The sequence below is a fragment of the Limulus polyphemus genome, unplaced genomic scaffold (assembly GCF_000517525.1).
Source record: "Limulus polyphemus unplaced genomic scaffold, Limulus_polyphemus-2.1.2 Scaffold646, whole genome shotgun sequence".
NCBI classification, from domain to species: domain Eukaryota; kingdom Metazoa; phylum Arthropoda; class Merostomata; order Xiphosura; family Limulidae; genus Limulus; species Limulus polyphemus.
The window spans coordinates 1-13,927 of record NW_013666256.1 but is presented as its reverse complement, the minus strand read 5'-3'; the positions used below and the strand labels follow the sequence as shown (position 1 = coordinate 13,927).

Here is a 13,927-nt window from a genome sequence, read left to right as displayed (position 1 = left end):
GTAAAGCAACTAAATTTGGGTTTATGCACTGTATATGAGCTACAGTTAAAGGATTGATTAATGCACTGTATATGAGCTACACTGTAAAACAGTTAAAGTTTGGTCTATGCACTGAATACGAGCTACGCTGTAAAACAATTAATTTGGTTTATGCACTATATACAAGCTACACTGTAAAACAGTGAGTTTGGTTTATACACTATATATGAGCTACACTGTAAAAGAGTTAAAGTTTGGTTTATACACTATATATGAGCTATACTGTAAAACAGTTAAAGTTTGGTTTATGAACTGTATATGAGCTACACCGTAAAACAGTAGGGTTTCTGCTCTGTATGCAATATACATAGTAAAGCAAAATTTCATTTATGCTCTGTAGGTAAAAGCATAAATTAATTATTTTTATACACTTGTACTGATTCTTACCAATAAATCTGAATATCTTTTCTTGATAATTCATTCTCTGTTGATAATCCTTCAAACAGTTCCTTTAAAGAACCAAGTCTTGGAGAGTTGGAGACAAATTTTGCTGTTCCTCTAATTAAAGCCTCTTTGCTGGCTAAATACATGTTCTTTAACACATGTAATGATATTGGCGAGTCCATAATATCCTAAAAATTGTTAGAAATGTACATAAGAAAGAACAACTATTAGAAGAAGATATATGTATATTAGAATCATGTTTCATTATAGCAGAATCTTGTGAAGGAAAACTTTATGACAGGATTGGCTGTATCAGGAAACATGGAAAGTGAACACATGTTAAAATCAGCTGCATATTTAGCATGACCGTTAAACCCTTTTTGGACCAGAGAGTGCTTTTCTGGTATCAAATTCACTCCTGGATATGAATTACAAAATGTAAGTAAAAATAATGATTATAATATAGTAACCAAGATGGTCTTTCAAGAAACATTGAGTTCACTCAGCATGAAAACATCAAATGAATGCTTGTTAAAATTAAATGCAAGAAAAATATTTAAGCAATGGTATTATATTCAAACAAAAAAAAATCTATTGAAGAAACTGAGACATAAGACATCGTGCTACAATGATGGGCGATTGTATTAAGTACTGTATCAGCACACATTTTTGATAAGCTTGGCTTACCAAAGTCTAAACATACCTTTGCCATTAGAGCTGTATAAATGCCACAGCTTTCTTCATCAAAAGTAAAAGGTTCTTATATCTAGAAAACATCTATCAACAAGGCTGGAGAATGGCCTGTTTAATTATGTTTTTATTATCACACGTATCTGTATTATAATATTTTCTTAACCTACCAGGACCAGTGAACATCTGCATGTCAAATTTCAAAATTTATATAAAAATAATTCTAACTTTATTTAAACAATTGTTTTTCAAAATATTTTAGAATTAACATTGTCATTTTCTAACACTAATTTTGTGTATTTTGCAAATAAAAATGAACAAAAAAGTTAAAAGATAAAAATTTTCTTATGTGAAAATGTATTTCAGATAGATACTCAATTATCCATAGAACAAATAGCTAATATTTTGGGGCTACTGCTGAAAAGATTTGTCCATACACCAGGCCACTGTAAGAGCTCTCACTTTCACATCTTATTGCATCATGGAATAGCCCAGTTCATGTTATCAGCATTAAATAAGGAACATATCCTCCTTGCACACCACTCCTCTTGAGAACACTGTGAAAACCAAAAAACTCATTCTTAACAAGGCAAATAAATACACTGGAACTGGAGAGGTAGATGAGTGGTTCTTGGAAAGGTTAGTATCTATCTGAAATACCATTTCATGTAAGGAAAATGTTAACTTCACATAATGGTACTCACCTCTCCACAGAACAAACAGTTAGAATCCCATAATGGAGAAAGAGACTAGTACTAAACTAATCTATATATCCCAGTAAGTCAGCAGACATAGAAGTTAAGCATGGCTAGAGCAATATGTCAAGCTGTAACATATAGGGTAAATATATGCAATGGTTACAAGAATATTTAGACTTAAGAATGAATCATCTAACACCTGTATCCCAAAGACAGCTCAAAACCAATTTGGCTGGTCACAACTGCCAGGAATAGTTCTGGTTCTTAAGTGTTGGAGATGACCTGTACTACTCTTCCAGGTTGACACCCCTGTCCTAATTCTGATCAAGTAGTGTGTCCACTTGGTTTCATACCTGCGAGATACAATGACCCAAAAGAGAACTCTGTATATTGACCTCCCAAGTAGCTTGATACTGAGGAAGTATTGGTTTTTCTGCTTTATTAGCAGAAATTGGGAGAGAGGATTTTGCATAGGGGAGAGCACCGGAGAGGTGTGCGAACCAACCAGGAATCATCTTATCTGTACAAGATCCCTCACTGAGAGACTGTGTAACGGGTTACTGCAAAAAATGAAACAGCAAGAATTTTCCTAGTTGATTGGGTGTGTCCACTTTCTTTTCTTTGCCCAGTAGAGTATGGAAAGTAAATATATACTACAAAAAGTCTTGTTGAAAATCCAATCTCAACACCGGGTACTGAGCAGTGGCAAATGAGCTGAACACTTTTTTTTTATCCCCTACTCAATGCAGATTTTAGGATAGAGACATATTGACTGTGAGGTTACACTAGTCACTTGGTGTTTCTTAGAACCTCTGAGAAGATTTAAGAATGGTGACTGGAGGAAGATAGAATCTAGAGGCTGATGAAACTGCAATATGATATGCTTAATGTGGCAAAAAGGTGTCTGGTGTCAACAAGCCCGACTGCAAGATTTCATCTAGGGGACACCGATGGCAAGATGCAAGAGAAGCTATGAGATGGAAAGTGACATTAAAAAAAACTGTAATCTTTCATGAAGGAATAAATTAATTTGATGATTTGCTTAACCCATCTGGTCAAAGTGGAAAAAGATAAATCACGAAAAGTAGGGAAATCTCACAGGAGGAAAAGATAACAAAACTGCCTCTAAAAGGACCTGGATGAGTCAAGTAACATCATACTGCCTGCATGCAAGAATCATCCAAGTCAATTGTATCAGAGTAACATATCTTGCAAGTGAGAAGGGGAAGAAAATGCATCTTAAAAGAAAGATGATACAGGGAACAGGTGACCAAAAGTTCAAACAGAGAACTTATGAGAGCTCTAAGAACTAAACAGAAGGTCTAGTCCATAAGAGGAACAACACTAGGAGGGAAACAACTTAGAAAGGCCTAAAAAGTTTGTAAGAACCAGAGAATAACCAGGAATAATTGAAACAAATAAACTACTCTTGAAATAAGTGATAAGAGGAAGAGTTGGACAATCTGGAGGAAGAGAGGATGCAAGTATCACCATCAATAAACCATGTATTCCCTGATAAATCACACGAATGAATGGACAACAACAGTAAGTAAGAAAAATGTGATTTCTATGAAAAAAGACATGCCCGTCTTGCATAAGACTTGAAAAAAGTCACATGTGAAGTGAATGCATGACAAGTCATGGTGAGAGAAGGATGTTTGAGGAGGTATGATAAAGAGATTCAAGAAGGAAGAAGAGGTTCCTGGATCAACAAGAAACAAATGAGTAGAAACTATGACTGAGCTAACCAATGAATCAATGACTGGTGACTAAAAGAGTGGAAGATTTGTGTTGGTATGGGTACAAATCCACCCTGTGGGAAAGATCTGTTCCAGGTGAGACAGCTGATCTGCCACAAACATCAAGGCCACTGCAACATAGTAGGATTGACAACCAGATGTAGTGGTCATGGGACCCAAAAGAGGTATTCTAGAGCAAGAAAGCATAAGTCTCAAGAATAGGATGTCCAGACAGACAAGACAGAAGATAATGGCAGGTCCATTAAACTGCTAACATCTGGAGATCAATGATGTATAAAGAGGTGTGGATATGAAGGAAAAGGAATGAAAGAAGACAGCAGATCATTGAATGTATTACATTTAGCTGCTAGAGGACTCTGTAAGGGAAGCAAATAAACACATCCAAAAAAAGGGACTCTAAATAGGCTAGTCCCGAAAAAGGATAGAACCTCTCGTGTACAAAGAAAATGAGATGTAATAGCCTTGTAAATCAGAATTCAAAACTAACTTAAATAGCTTGAGTAGCCAAACCAAATGAGCAGACTCATGGAAGAGCAGTGAGATCACAAAAGAAGATGCCTCTCAGGGTGGGGCTAGGAAGATCCAATTGTACATTTAATTTGTGGAAATACAGACCTAACAAATGCATACAAGAGAAAACCATTAGCATTTATTTAAAAAAGACAAGGCTTAAATCTTGAAAGACAGAAAAAGTCCCTGAAAGAGCATCTATATGAACCAAGTTAGTCCACAGGTGTGCAAAGTGTAAAAGTCAAATTTCATAGAACTGGAGCTGAGAAATGGCTATAGAAATGAGTATCTCTGAACCCCTTAATGATTGGCTTGTCAGGATGGGGACACTGGGAATAAACCACAGGATGAAGAACAGGATAGAATGGGAACTCATAAAAAAAATTTCTGGAGGAATGTCACAAAACGAAGTTCCTTGAAATAAGATTGAAGAAGTCTTTAATTCCAAAAAGTAAGCATCCTGACCAGGCAAATCTCAAAAACAAAGAAACCAAAGAACAAATTGTGCAGCTGCTGAAATAAAATCAAGGCAGAATCACCAATAAAGCTGTCAGGATTGTGATTGACAACCTCAGAAAGATGGGGTAAAAAGGGCTGATTAGTTAATAAGTAGAGCAAGCAAGAAGAAAAGATTCAAAATATGATAGATCTAGGAAAGAGGAAGAATTTTGACCATAGACCACAGAGAAAATCTTGAGGTCGTGGAGTTGACACAAATTTGTGAAAAATAAATAAACTGCAGTTACAAGAAAATTCGGCAAAGTAAAATAAAAAGGAAAAATCCTAATGTTGAATTGTATACAAGAACTTGGCTGAGAACCAGTAGGAATACCTGGAGTAAGACAAAAATATCATGGACCTGAATTATCACAGTGGCAAAGGATAAAGGTAGAGTTATCTGATCCTTATCAGGGATTAAATCCAAAGTAAAGGTGGGCTATGGGAAAAGTTGGTCAAATTCATCCAAAGACAAGACATAAGCAAAAGCTACAGAATCAGGAAGCCATGAGTCCTTGATCCAAGACAAAGAATGTAGGAAAGAAACAACCATTTGATGTACAATGGCAGTAACATCACTCACTGTCAGAATACCTCCAGTCACAAATGAAGCAGAATAAAAGGATAATTGTTGAGGATTGTCTGTGCCTTGAGAGGCTTCAAAAATGTAGATATGAGGATTCATATTCAATAACATCCATGAAACTGAAGTAATGGAAAGTTATTATGTTAGTTATTTTTTCCCCCTTTTTATGTCTATACCTTTTTTTTTACAAAACTTAGATTGATGTTTGGCTCCTGTCTAAACTGTATTACAGAGCTAAAGACAAGGAGCAAATATTCCTTTCAAGAAAATCTATATCACAGTCTCTTGAACCCTTGGTTTGGTTATGTATAGACATCAAAGTAATGCAAGAAAGAGAATCTTTGTTAGGCAAAGCACAAAACATCCTTTCTTTAACAAAATGCTTAAGAAAATTATACATCTAAGTAGTATAGTACTGAGGAAAAGAATGAGCTTTATATTTACAGAAGTGTTCAAGGGGAGTGCTGCACAAGGAAGATGTGTTGCTCCCCCTACTGGTGGAGGAGGATAGTATAATGCTGACTGCATCCCAGCCCATTACAGTTCATGCTATTATGCGAGTAATGAGAGGTGAGTAAAGTAATTTGAAAGACAAAATATACAAATATCGAACTCTTACATCTAATCTATAAATATGAAATAATTTAAAATAAAAATTATATTTATTATTTAAAAATTAAGAAATACATACAGATCTTCTAGGTCACCAGAAATCCATATTTGATGGTGAAATCAATACATGTGCAGCAACTTAACTTAAAAATTTAACAAGGTATGTTCATATTAAAATTGAAGAGACAACTTCAGCAAGTGTTGAAAAGTTCATCCAGTTTATTAACATTAAATACAGTTGTATTCTTCATACAACAGTTCTACATACTGTCAAAATATGTTATCTCTATATTATAAGAAAAAAGGATGAGTCTCACACTTCAGTAAAAGCACTTTCAATTTCATTACCAGCTTGTCAACAATAAAGAACACTTCAGGTTTTTAGGTGGTTTCTAATGAAATTGGTGATTTTATATGCATACTGATATACCTAGAACTTTTACATTTTACATTTTTCTCCATTAAATGTTTTTAATGTCAATATTTCTAATACCAATACTTTATTACATACTCACCCTTACTATAAAAGGTTTTCCATTATATGCATATGCCTTGCTATAATTATGGAGCCCTGTGAGGTCAACTACTGTTCGCACATCTTCACAAACCCAACAGTCTGGTGGTGGTTCTTTGTAAAAAGGGTTTTTAAGAAGGCACTCTTCTTCATGCCACTCTAAAAAAAAAGATCCAATCAATGAAAATAAAATACTCATGATACATTAAGGTGAATGAGTTCCTTCTCAAGGATTAACATGTTTGGCTATATTCAAAAAATTGTACTTACCAGAAAAACTTATTCCACAAGTTACCCAGCTCTACTCAGTGCTCCAAGTAAACTTTTTTTACATAATGAGTATTTTACTTCTCAAATAAGCTGCTATTGCTGAAAATGAAGATACAGTGATGAAAACTTGCATATTTTTGGGTTTCAGCAACTTTTTAGACTGTTTTATCATGTTTATTTCTGTATTAACCTCCTCTTAAGGACCACCCGAGAAAATTACAGCAAAAATTCAAAACAGTAAGCACTTTGTTGACATTAATTAATAAAATTTGACTGTTATAATTTTCAGTTCAACAGTAACCCCAAACCACAGGTAATTACCAGCCTGTAATCATAGCACATATTATTTGTGAATTTTTCTTTTCCTCACTAACATTGTAAATTTGGTGAATAAATGAAAAAATCTGAATGACATAGAGACATAACCTATTATTTGATTCACTATTCCTTCTGCAGAAGATTATAATTTTGCAAAATCACAGCTGTTAGATACTGCTTGGAAGAGCATACTGAAGTGATACAGTAAGCCTCCATATAGTGGTAGAAAGCACATAATTTGTAGGATTTGGTGTAATAATCACTCTATAACTCATCCATTGGCATTTTATGGTGAGAATAATTTCCCATCTTTTGTGTATGTTTTATTACCAATACAGGTTTTTTGTTTCTTTTGAACTGGTAAATACACACTCATACATGAATGGTATACATACCAGTGAATAGTATGCATATTTAATAAGTAAATTTTAAAGCATTTTTGGTGTAAAAAAAAGTAATTACCAGGATATCCATCTTATCCAGAGCTCTTATTACACATGGAATCATATTGGCAATTATAAACCTATAGTATTTTACAATGACTTAGATGAATGGATCGCAACTGCCTGTTGTAGAAACACAAGTGTAGAGGACGACATGAATACTCCGCCTGAACAATCTATCAAAGAGTATTTTACTAATTTGGTTTGTACTTGTAAATCTTTGGAATCTACTGTCAAACAATTTTAATGAGTATCAAGTCTTCCACACCGATTCACCAACATCTGATATTATTCTCTCGTATTATGCTGTTTTTTTCTTGTATTTTGTTATATGAATGATGACTCTACAGTTTCAGCACCACAAAGTCATTATTAACAAAATATGGTTGTTTACATTAAAGAATAAAAGGCCAAATCTGTTAATTTTATACTATATGCCTACATTAAAAGCCTTGTAGTTAAATTTATTATACAAACTTCATATTTTGATCAAAGAGAACAATTCTAAATATATATTTCCAGAAAAAATAACAAATCTATTCACATATCTGCATCCATAAGACATGCAGGAAAACTGAAAAAAAAAATCACTAAAGATTTGATATGATATTTGAAGTCCAGTACCTGAGTAATAATTATTTCTCCAAGAGTAAAATATTTTGAAGACAGTTATTGTATATGCTAAGAAATAAGTATGATTTTAGAATTCTCATCAAAATACAGACATGGTAACTGCCTGCAAACCTAGAGGATAAACATACTTTCAAATTCAAAAGGCCCTACTAACCCCATGTAGCTTGTTTTTCTGTCCTCTGACTCTACATAAAGATTTTAAAATTAAGTATATCTGCATCTTTTCATTCACTATAACCACATGAAAAGTGTAAAATTATACAATAAACTAGTTTCTTGATAAATCAATGACTGAAAGGAAGTAACAGTCCTTGCTTCCAAGCCACCGTGTGGTTGTTTGCAACAGAATGAGTGATAGTCACTCAATTATAATACAACCAGAACAGCTGGACAATTGAAAGATTACCAACTAATGCTATTATATATATATCAACTAACAATTTGAGTGTAAAAATATCAACCAGGAATTATGGGTGCAATGATTCAGCAAATGTATCACAATACAGCATTAAACATACTAAATCAGTGCTTCATGTTTGGAAAATGAATGGGCCTGATATAATTTTTTTTCTCTCTTCATATTATAGTTTCTAAGAGGCTTGAAATAATATCCATAACCCCATCTTCAAAGATAGCCATTCACATATGGCCTTTTGCATGAATCCTTGACTAGATCATTATTGAGCACATAAACATAAACAAATTATTATTAAAAAAAAATCATTAAAGCATTGATCAGTCATTTAGGTATACCCCTCTTCAAACCTATCCAACTGACATTCTTTACAAGTCAACATTAATTACCACACAACCATAACATATTCATCAATACTTCAGCACAATCAACATACCAATACTGAATTAGGTAAATCCCATTTCTCATGCCACATGTGGGATTGTTGTTCTTTAGACAATTCTACAGACAAAAATGTAGTTCACATATATCAGATCACAGGACTGATCAAGAGACCAATCAATGCATTTTGCATACACATAGCAACAGGGGTCTCCAGAGGTTAGTTAATGTGCTGTCACAAAACAAATATCTGTGACAAGATTATTTCCAATAAATGTGATAACATTGTACTGTTCTCACTACTTCTACATCTCTCCTGTGAAATGCAAAAATAATGAGTATTACGTTGTTTATTCACAGGGGCTTTAATAATAGCATTTATAGGCACTTACAAGTGCCGGTGCAATGTATTTATTTATATGTATTTACCAATTACACCCTTAACAAAAGCAAAAATTTAAACCCACCCTTTACTTTTCAGGAAATCTTCAATTCCTCTCTTAAACTTCTGTAAAGTATTCTTCTCCACTACTCCCAATGCCAACTCATTCCCTAAGTCAATCACCCTGTTAGAAAATAAAATTATCTTAACTGGAACATAGCCTGTCTTTACCAAATCTTAAATGTGTGTCCTCTCATCCTAATATTTTCAGAATATGGAACAAATAGATCAAAAGCCTTTATCCTATTAATCCTCAGGATAATTTTGCAGACTTTAATAAGATCTTTTATTCTTCTTTTCTCAAGAGAAAACAAGTTAGTAGATCTTATCCTATCCCAATAACATAATCCTTCCATATAGCATTCCTCTGCAACTCTTTCGAATAAGCAAATATTGTATTTTTTTTCTGTGTAGATATAATTATTTATTTTCTGTAATCAGTACTTCATTAAAAACACACTAAGATCTGTTAGCTTTATTACTAGCAACAGATCAATGTCTCCATACCTTTAGCAGCTTATCCACCACTATGCAAAGATATTTTTCTTCAGTCACACGGTTTAGTGAATTCCCGTTTATATTACATATATCATCCAAATTACAACCCAACTGCATTAACTTGCACTTACTGTAAATAATGGTCATTTGCAAAATATTTGTTTAACTTGCAATTCACTAAAATCATTCTAAAATACCTAAATAAAGCTAGAAATGCCCAAGAATTTTATGTCATAAGCAAACTTTACAAATTTATAATTATGCCCTTATCAGTATCATTCACGTACATAAAAAAGCAAGGGATTAAGCAATGATCCCTAAGGCGCTCCACTAATAACAAAGGTCCAATCTAACTGGACTTGTTTAACAGTTTTCTGCTTTCTCTCATCCAACTACTCTATTTTCCAATCAACTAGTCTTTACCAAACCCATAACGATATAATATTCTTAGTTAATCATTTATGTAGCACTTTATTAAAACTAAAGGCTTTTTGAAAATCTAAATGTACCAAGTTCACACAATTTCCATTGTCCATATGAAGATTAACATTTTTTAAAATATAACAAAAGTAAGACAAAGTGTCAGAATTTACAAATATCAATATCAGCTTGCTTGGGTTAATGACATGGATACTAATATTTTTAGTGTTATGTTCACATGTGCTGAAGATATGAAAAAGACTAAAGCTGGAGGCAATGTTTCTGTAATGTAAGAAAATACTGATAAGGCTAATAAGTAGTTTCATTATTGAAATAAAGTTTCAAAATTAATAAAAGAGCAAGATTATGCATTTGGGTAAAATATTTTGAAACTTACATTTAGATTAAATTTGGTCTCCTGATAAGAAAATACTACCAATTTATTTACTGCATAATATGGCAGGAAACAAAATCTTAAGTATTAAATGTCAGTGTTACTTGGAAGAACATAAACAAGTAAATGGAAGAATTAGGTAATATCCTCACTGATATGAAAAAAAAAGACCCAAAACTTAAGTTCTTTCAAATAATTCACTATTCTTCTTCAAGAGAATAAAGAAGAATAGTCAACTATTCAAAAGCACTGGAGTTTTGGGTCTTTTCTTGAAATTCATTGCACCTTTTGTGTGTGATCCTGTGTGCTACTTCTTTTATAAGAATTGATGTCACCCCTAATAAAAAGAAAAATTAATCAAACTTAAATTTACATACAGCCTTTTCCATCCATACAGTTATCCAATAAAACTAAATCAACTTGAAATAATAGTAACACAATAAACTACATCATCTGATAACCATTGCACAAGATTATAATGTAAATTCTGTCAAAGAATGAGCCATCATTTAGATTTCCTGAGCTTAAAATCTATCACATCTAATAGACAAATCTGTATTTCAAACCTTTTCATTCAGGCATATAAAGAATTTTCAGAAACCTAATATTTTTGAACACTTAAATTTTGTTTTACCTAATTCTTCTGCTTTTCAAAGAAAAAACTGGCTTAAAATTCTACATCGCTGTTCATATTTCCTTAAAGATTACCTAATACATCAGTGAAGCAGTGCAAGATTTTGCAAAAAGAAAGGCAAAATCAACATTAACTTCATTACCCCTCCTACTAGGTTGCGGAAAGATTATACATGGCTAACAATAACCTTTTTTTGATTCTTAAGTTCAAAATTTACATACATAGAACATTTTTTTCACTAGGGCTAAACATTAAGCTGAGTGCTTTGTAGTTTTATGAACTGCAACTTTTTTTTCTTTCACAACACCAGTATCTCTCACAAACATACATACAAAACTTACTAGCTTAAAGTTACTTAAAATTTTCATACCACAAATGAATTTCTTTAAATTTCTTAATATTTAAACTCTCTAAACCATACTTTTGCCTCTTCAGTCTTCACTCAGCTGTAAAGAACCTTATAACAAAAGAATCATTCCTTCTCAGCATTTTAGTATCACCAGCAAATTGCATTTATAAATTAGCCTTCAACAATATCATTATTAAGAATTCATGTCCTATATTTAATAACACATCCACATGTCTAGATACATTCTCTTAACTGAAAAAAAATTCTATATATATATCACCACAAGCCAGTTTCTATTCACTTTCAACTTTTCCCACCAAGTGCTTTCTTCAGTTTACTATTTAATCTCCTATTACCTAATGCATCTTTTCTAAAGCTTTCTCAAACTGAAAGTCAAAGTACACAACATTAACTGAGGTGCCCTCATACACAATGACACAAGCCCCATCAGAATCCTTAAACAAACTGATATTATTATGGGCTTTCTCAAAAAATCTTTTTATGTGATTAATTTTTGGAAAATTGTTTGTTTTTTGTTTGTTTGTTTTTGAATTTCGCGCAAAGCTACACGAGGGCTATCTGCACTAGCCGTCCCTAATTTAGCAGTATAAAACTAGAGAGAAAGCAGCTAGTCATAACCACCCACTGCCAACTCTTGGGCTACTCTTTTACTAATGAATAGTGGGATTGACCGTCACATTATAACGCCCCCACAGCTGAAAGGGTGAGCATGTTTGGTGTGATGGGGATTCAAACCCGTGACCCGCAGATTGCAAGTCAAACGCCCTAACCACCTGCCATGCAGGGCCCATGGAAAATTGGAATGACTTGCGTAAAGCAGAGTTTTACTAATAGTAATAACATGTGGTTTAGGATCTACATATAGTGATCATACATCATTACATGTCATTTAACAGTGACAGGTTTAACACTTGTGGTAAAGAAAAACTTACATTGAATTTTAGGTTACTTACCAGTGAAATAGTCATATTTGCGAAGCAATGGTAAGCTCCAGATTCTGACAGTTCGTAATACGGGATATATTAAACTTTGTGAATGTCGCATAACAAACTTTTGTGTGGGGTTGTGTGATGATGCAATAGCATATACTAAAATTAATCCAAATATTACTTTAAGTATAATCCATGTCAAGAATAAAAAGGTTCTGCAAAACTTCCAAACCTTAAAAAAACTCACTTCCAGTATATGCAAACAAAAATTAAATATCTTTTGACCTCTTGATATTACTGGTAAAGAGCTAAAATTATCGCTCTGATCTTTAAAAACTGTGCTTATACAATCTTCAACAACATCATTATCAAGAATCCATCGTGAACCCAAGCGTCTCAATTCAATAAGCTCCGTTTCAAATCTTTCCGACACATTGTTTCGACTAAATATTACCATTTTTACCAAACATAAAAAAAAAGCAAAAGGGAGAGAAAATTTCAGGTTTAATATGACTCTTTGCATACAATGAAACATCAGCCACTACATTGCTAACAAGTTAAAGTTCAGACTTTTGTCAACCAGGAAATCATGCTGAATGCATATTTTATTGAATAGTTATTCTCGAATAAATTTGACTTTGAAATATAGAAAAAGATACCTGTGTTTTATATTTTTTAAATTATAAAACAAATGGTATGTTTATTTTTTCTTTATTTCTCATCGACATCATTCGAGAACAACTATTCAATAACATACGCATTCAGCATCATTTTCAGGTTGACAAAATTTAGAGCTTCTTGTTGACAGAGTAGTACTAGCACCTAATGTTTCACTATTCATAAAGAGGGGGTATATTGACATATACATGAACATGTATATACAGATTATGTCTCTTTTCATGTCTATAGTCTTAATTTATAAGAAAGTAACTAATTGTTCGATTCATTTCACTCTCACTTCAATTTACATTTAAAAAATCGTTTCATATTGTTACGTCTCCGTTTGTTAATTGACTTTCCGTAACTTCGTTCCGACGAAACTTAAGCGACACAAGTCTTTACTTAATAAAACTGGTTTATTCTTTCCGAATATAACTCTGCGATACATTTAATCTCAATACTCGCGCTAAAACAACACTATAACGAACGAACGTTAACTTCAACAATACCCTGTGACTGCAGTTCAATTACTCACTATCTACCCAGACACGTTACATTCCCCTCTTATATATATCCGCCTACCCTATATCTAGTCAATACTAGAGCATTCGCCAAGATACGGGATAGTTCTAGAAAGTAGAGGGCGTGAGAATCACATGATCTCGATGACACAACACTGCCCCTCCTTAATATTGTTCGTCCCGAACAATAATAATATACAATAAACCAATAACAATTAACAATAACTTAATTACTGTACAGAATTACAAACACAAAATTACAATTCAAGAAAGTCTCTTAATTTTACGGGACGTATCTTCTTCCGTAC

The 13,927-nt window shown here is 33.1% G+C and overlaps 1 protein-coding gene across 1 annotated transcript in view; it reads right to left on the bottom strand.

Moving 5' to 3' along the window:
* Positions 1 to 13,007, bottom strand: part of LOC106459670 — a 29,187-nt gene extending 16,180 nt beyond the window's left edge. The window contains exons 1-3 of the mRNA XM_013919308.2: positions 12,463 to 13,007; positions 6,293 to 6,450; positions 427 to 611 (exon numbers count right to left, since the gene is read on the bottom strand). Of these exons, the coding sequence (XP_013774762.1) occupies positions 427 to 611; positions 6,293 to 6,450; positions 12,463 to 12,973 (854 nt within the window). The 5' untranslated portion in view covers positions 12,974 to 13,007. The remainder of the gene's footprint in view (positions 1 to 426; positions 612 to 6,292; positions 6,451 to 12,462) is intronic.
* Positions 13,008 to 13,927: the final 920 nt, after the last annotated feature.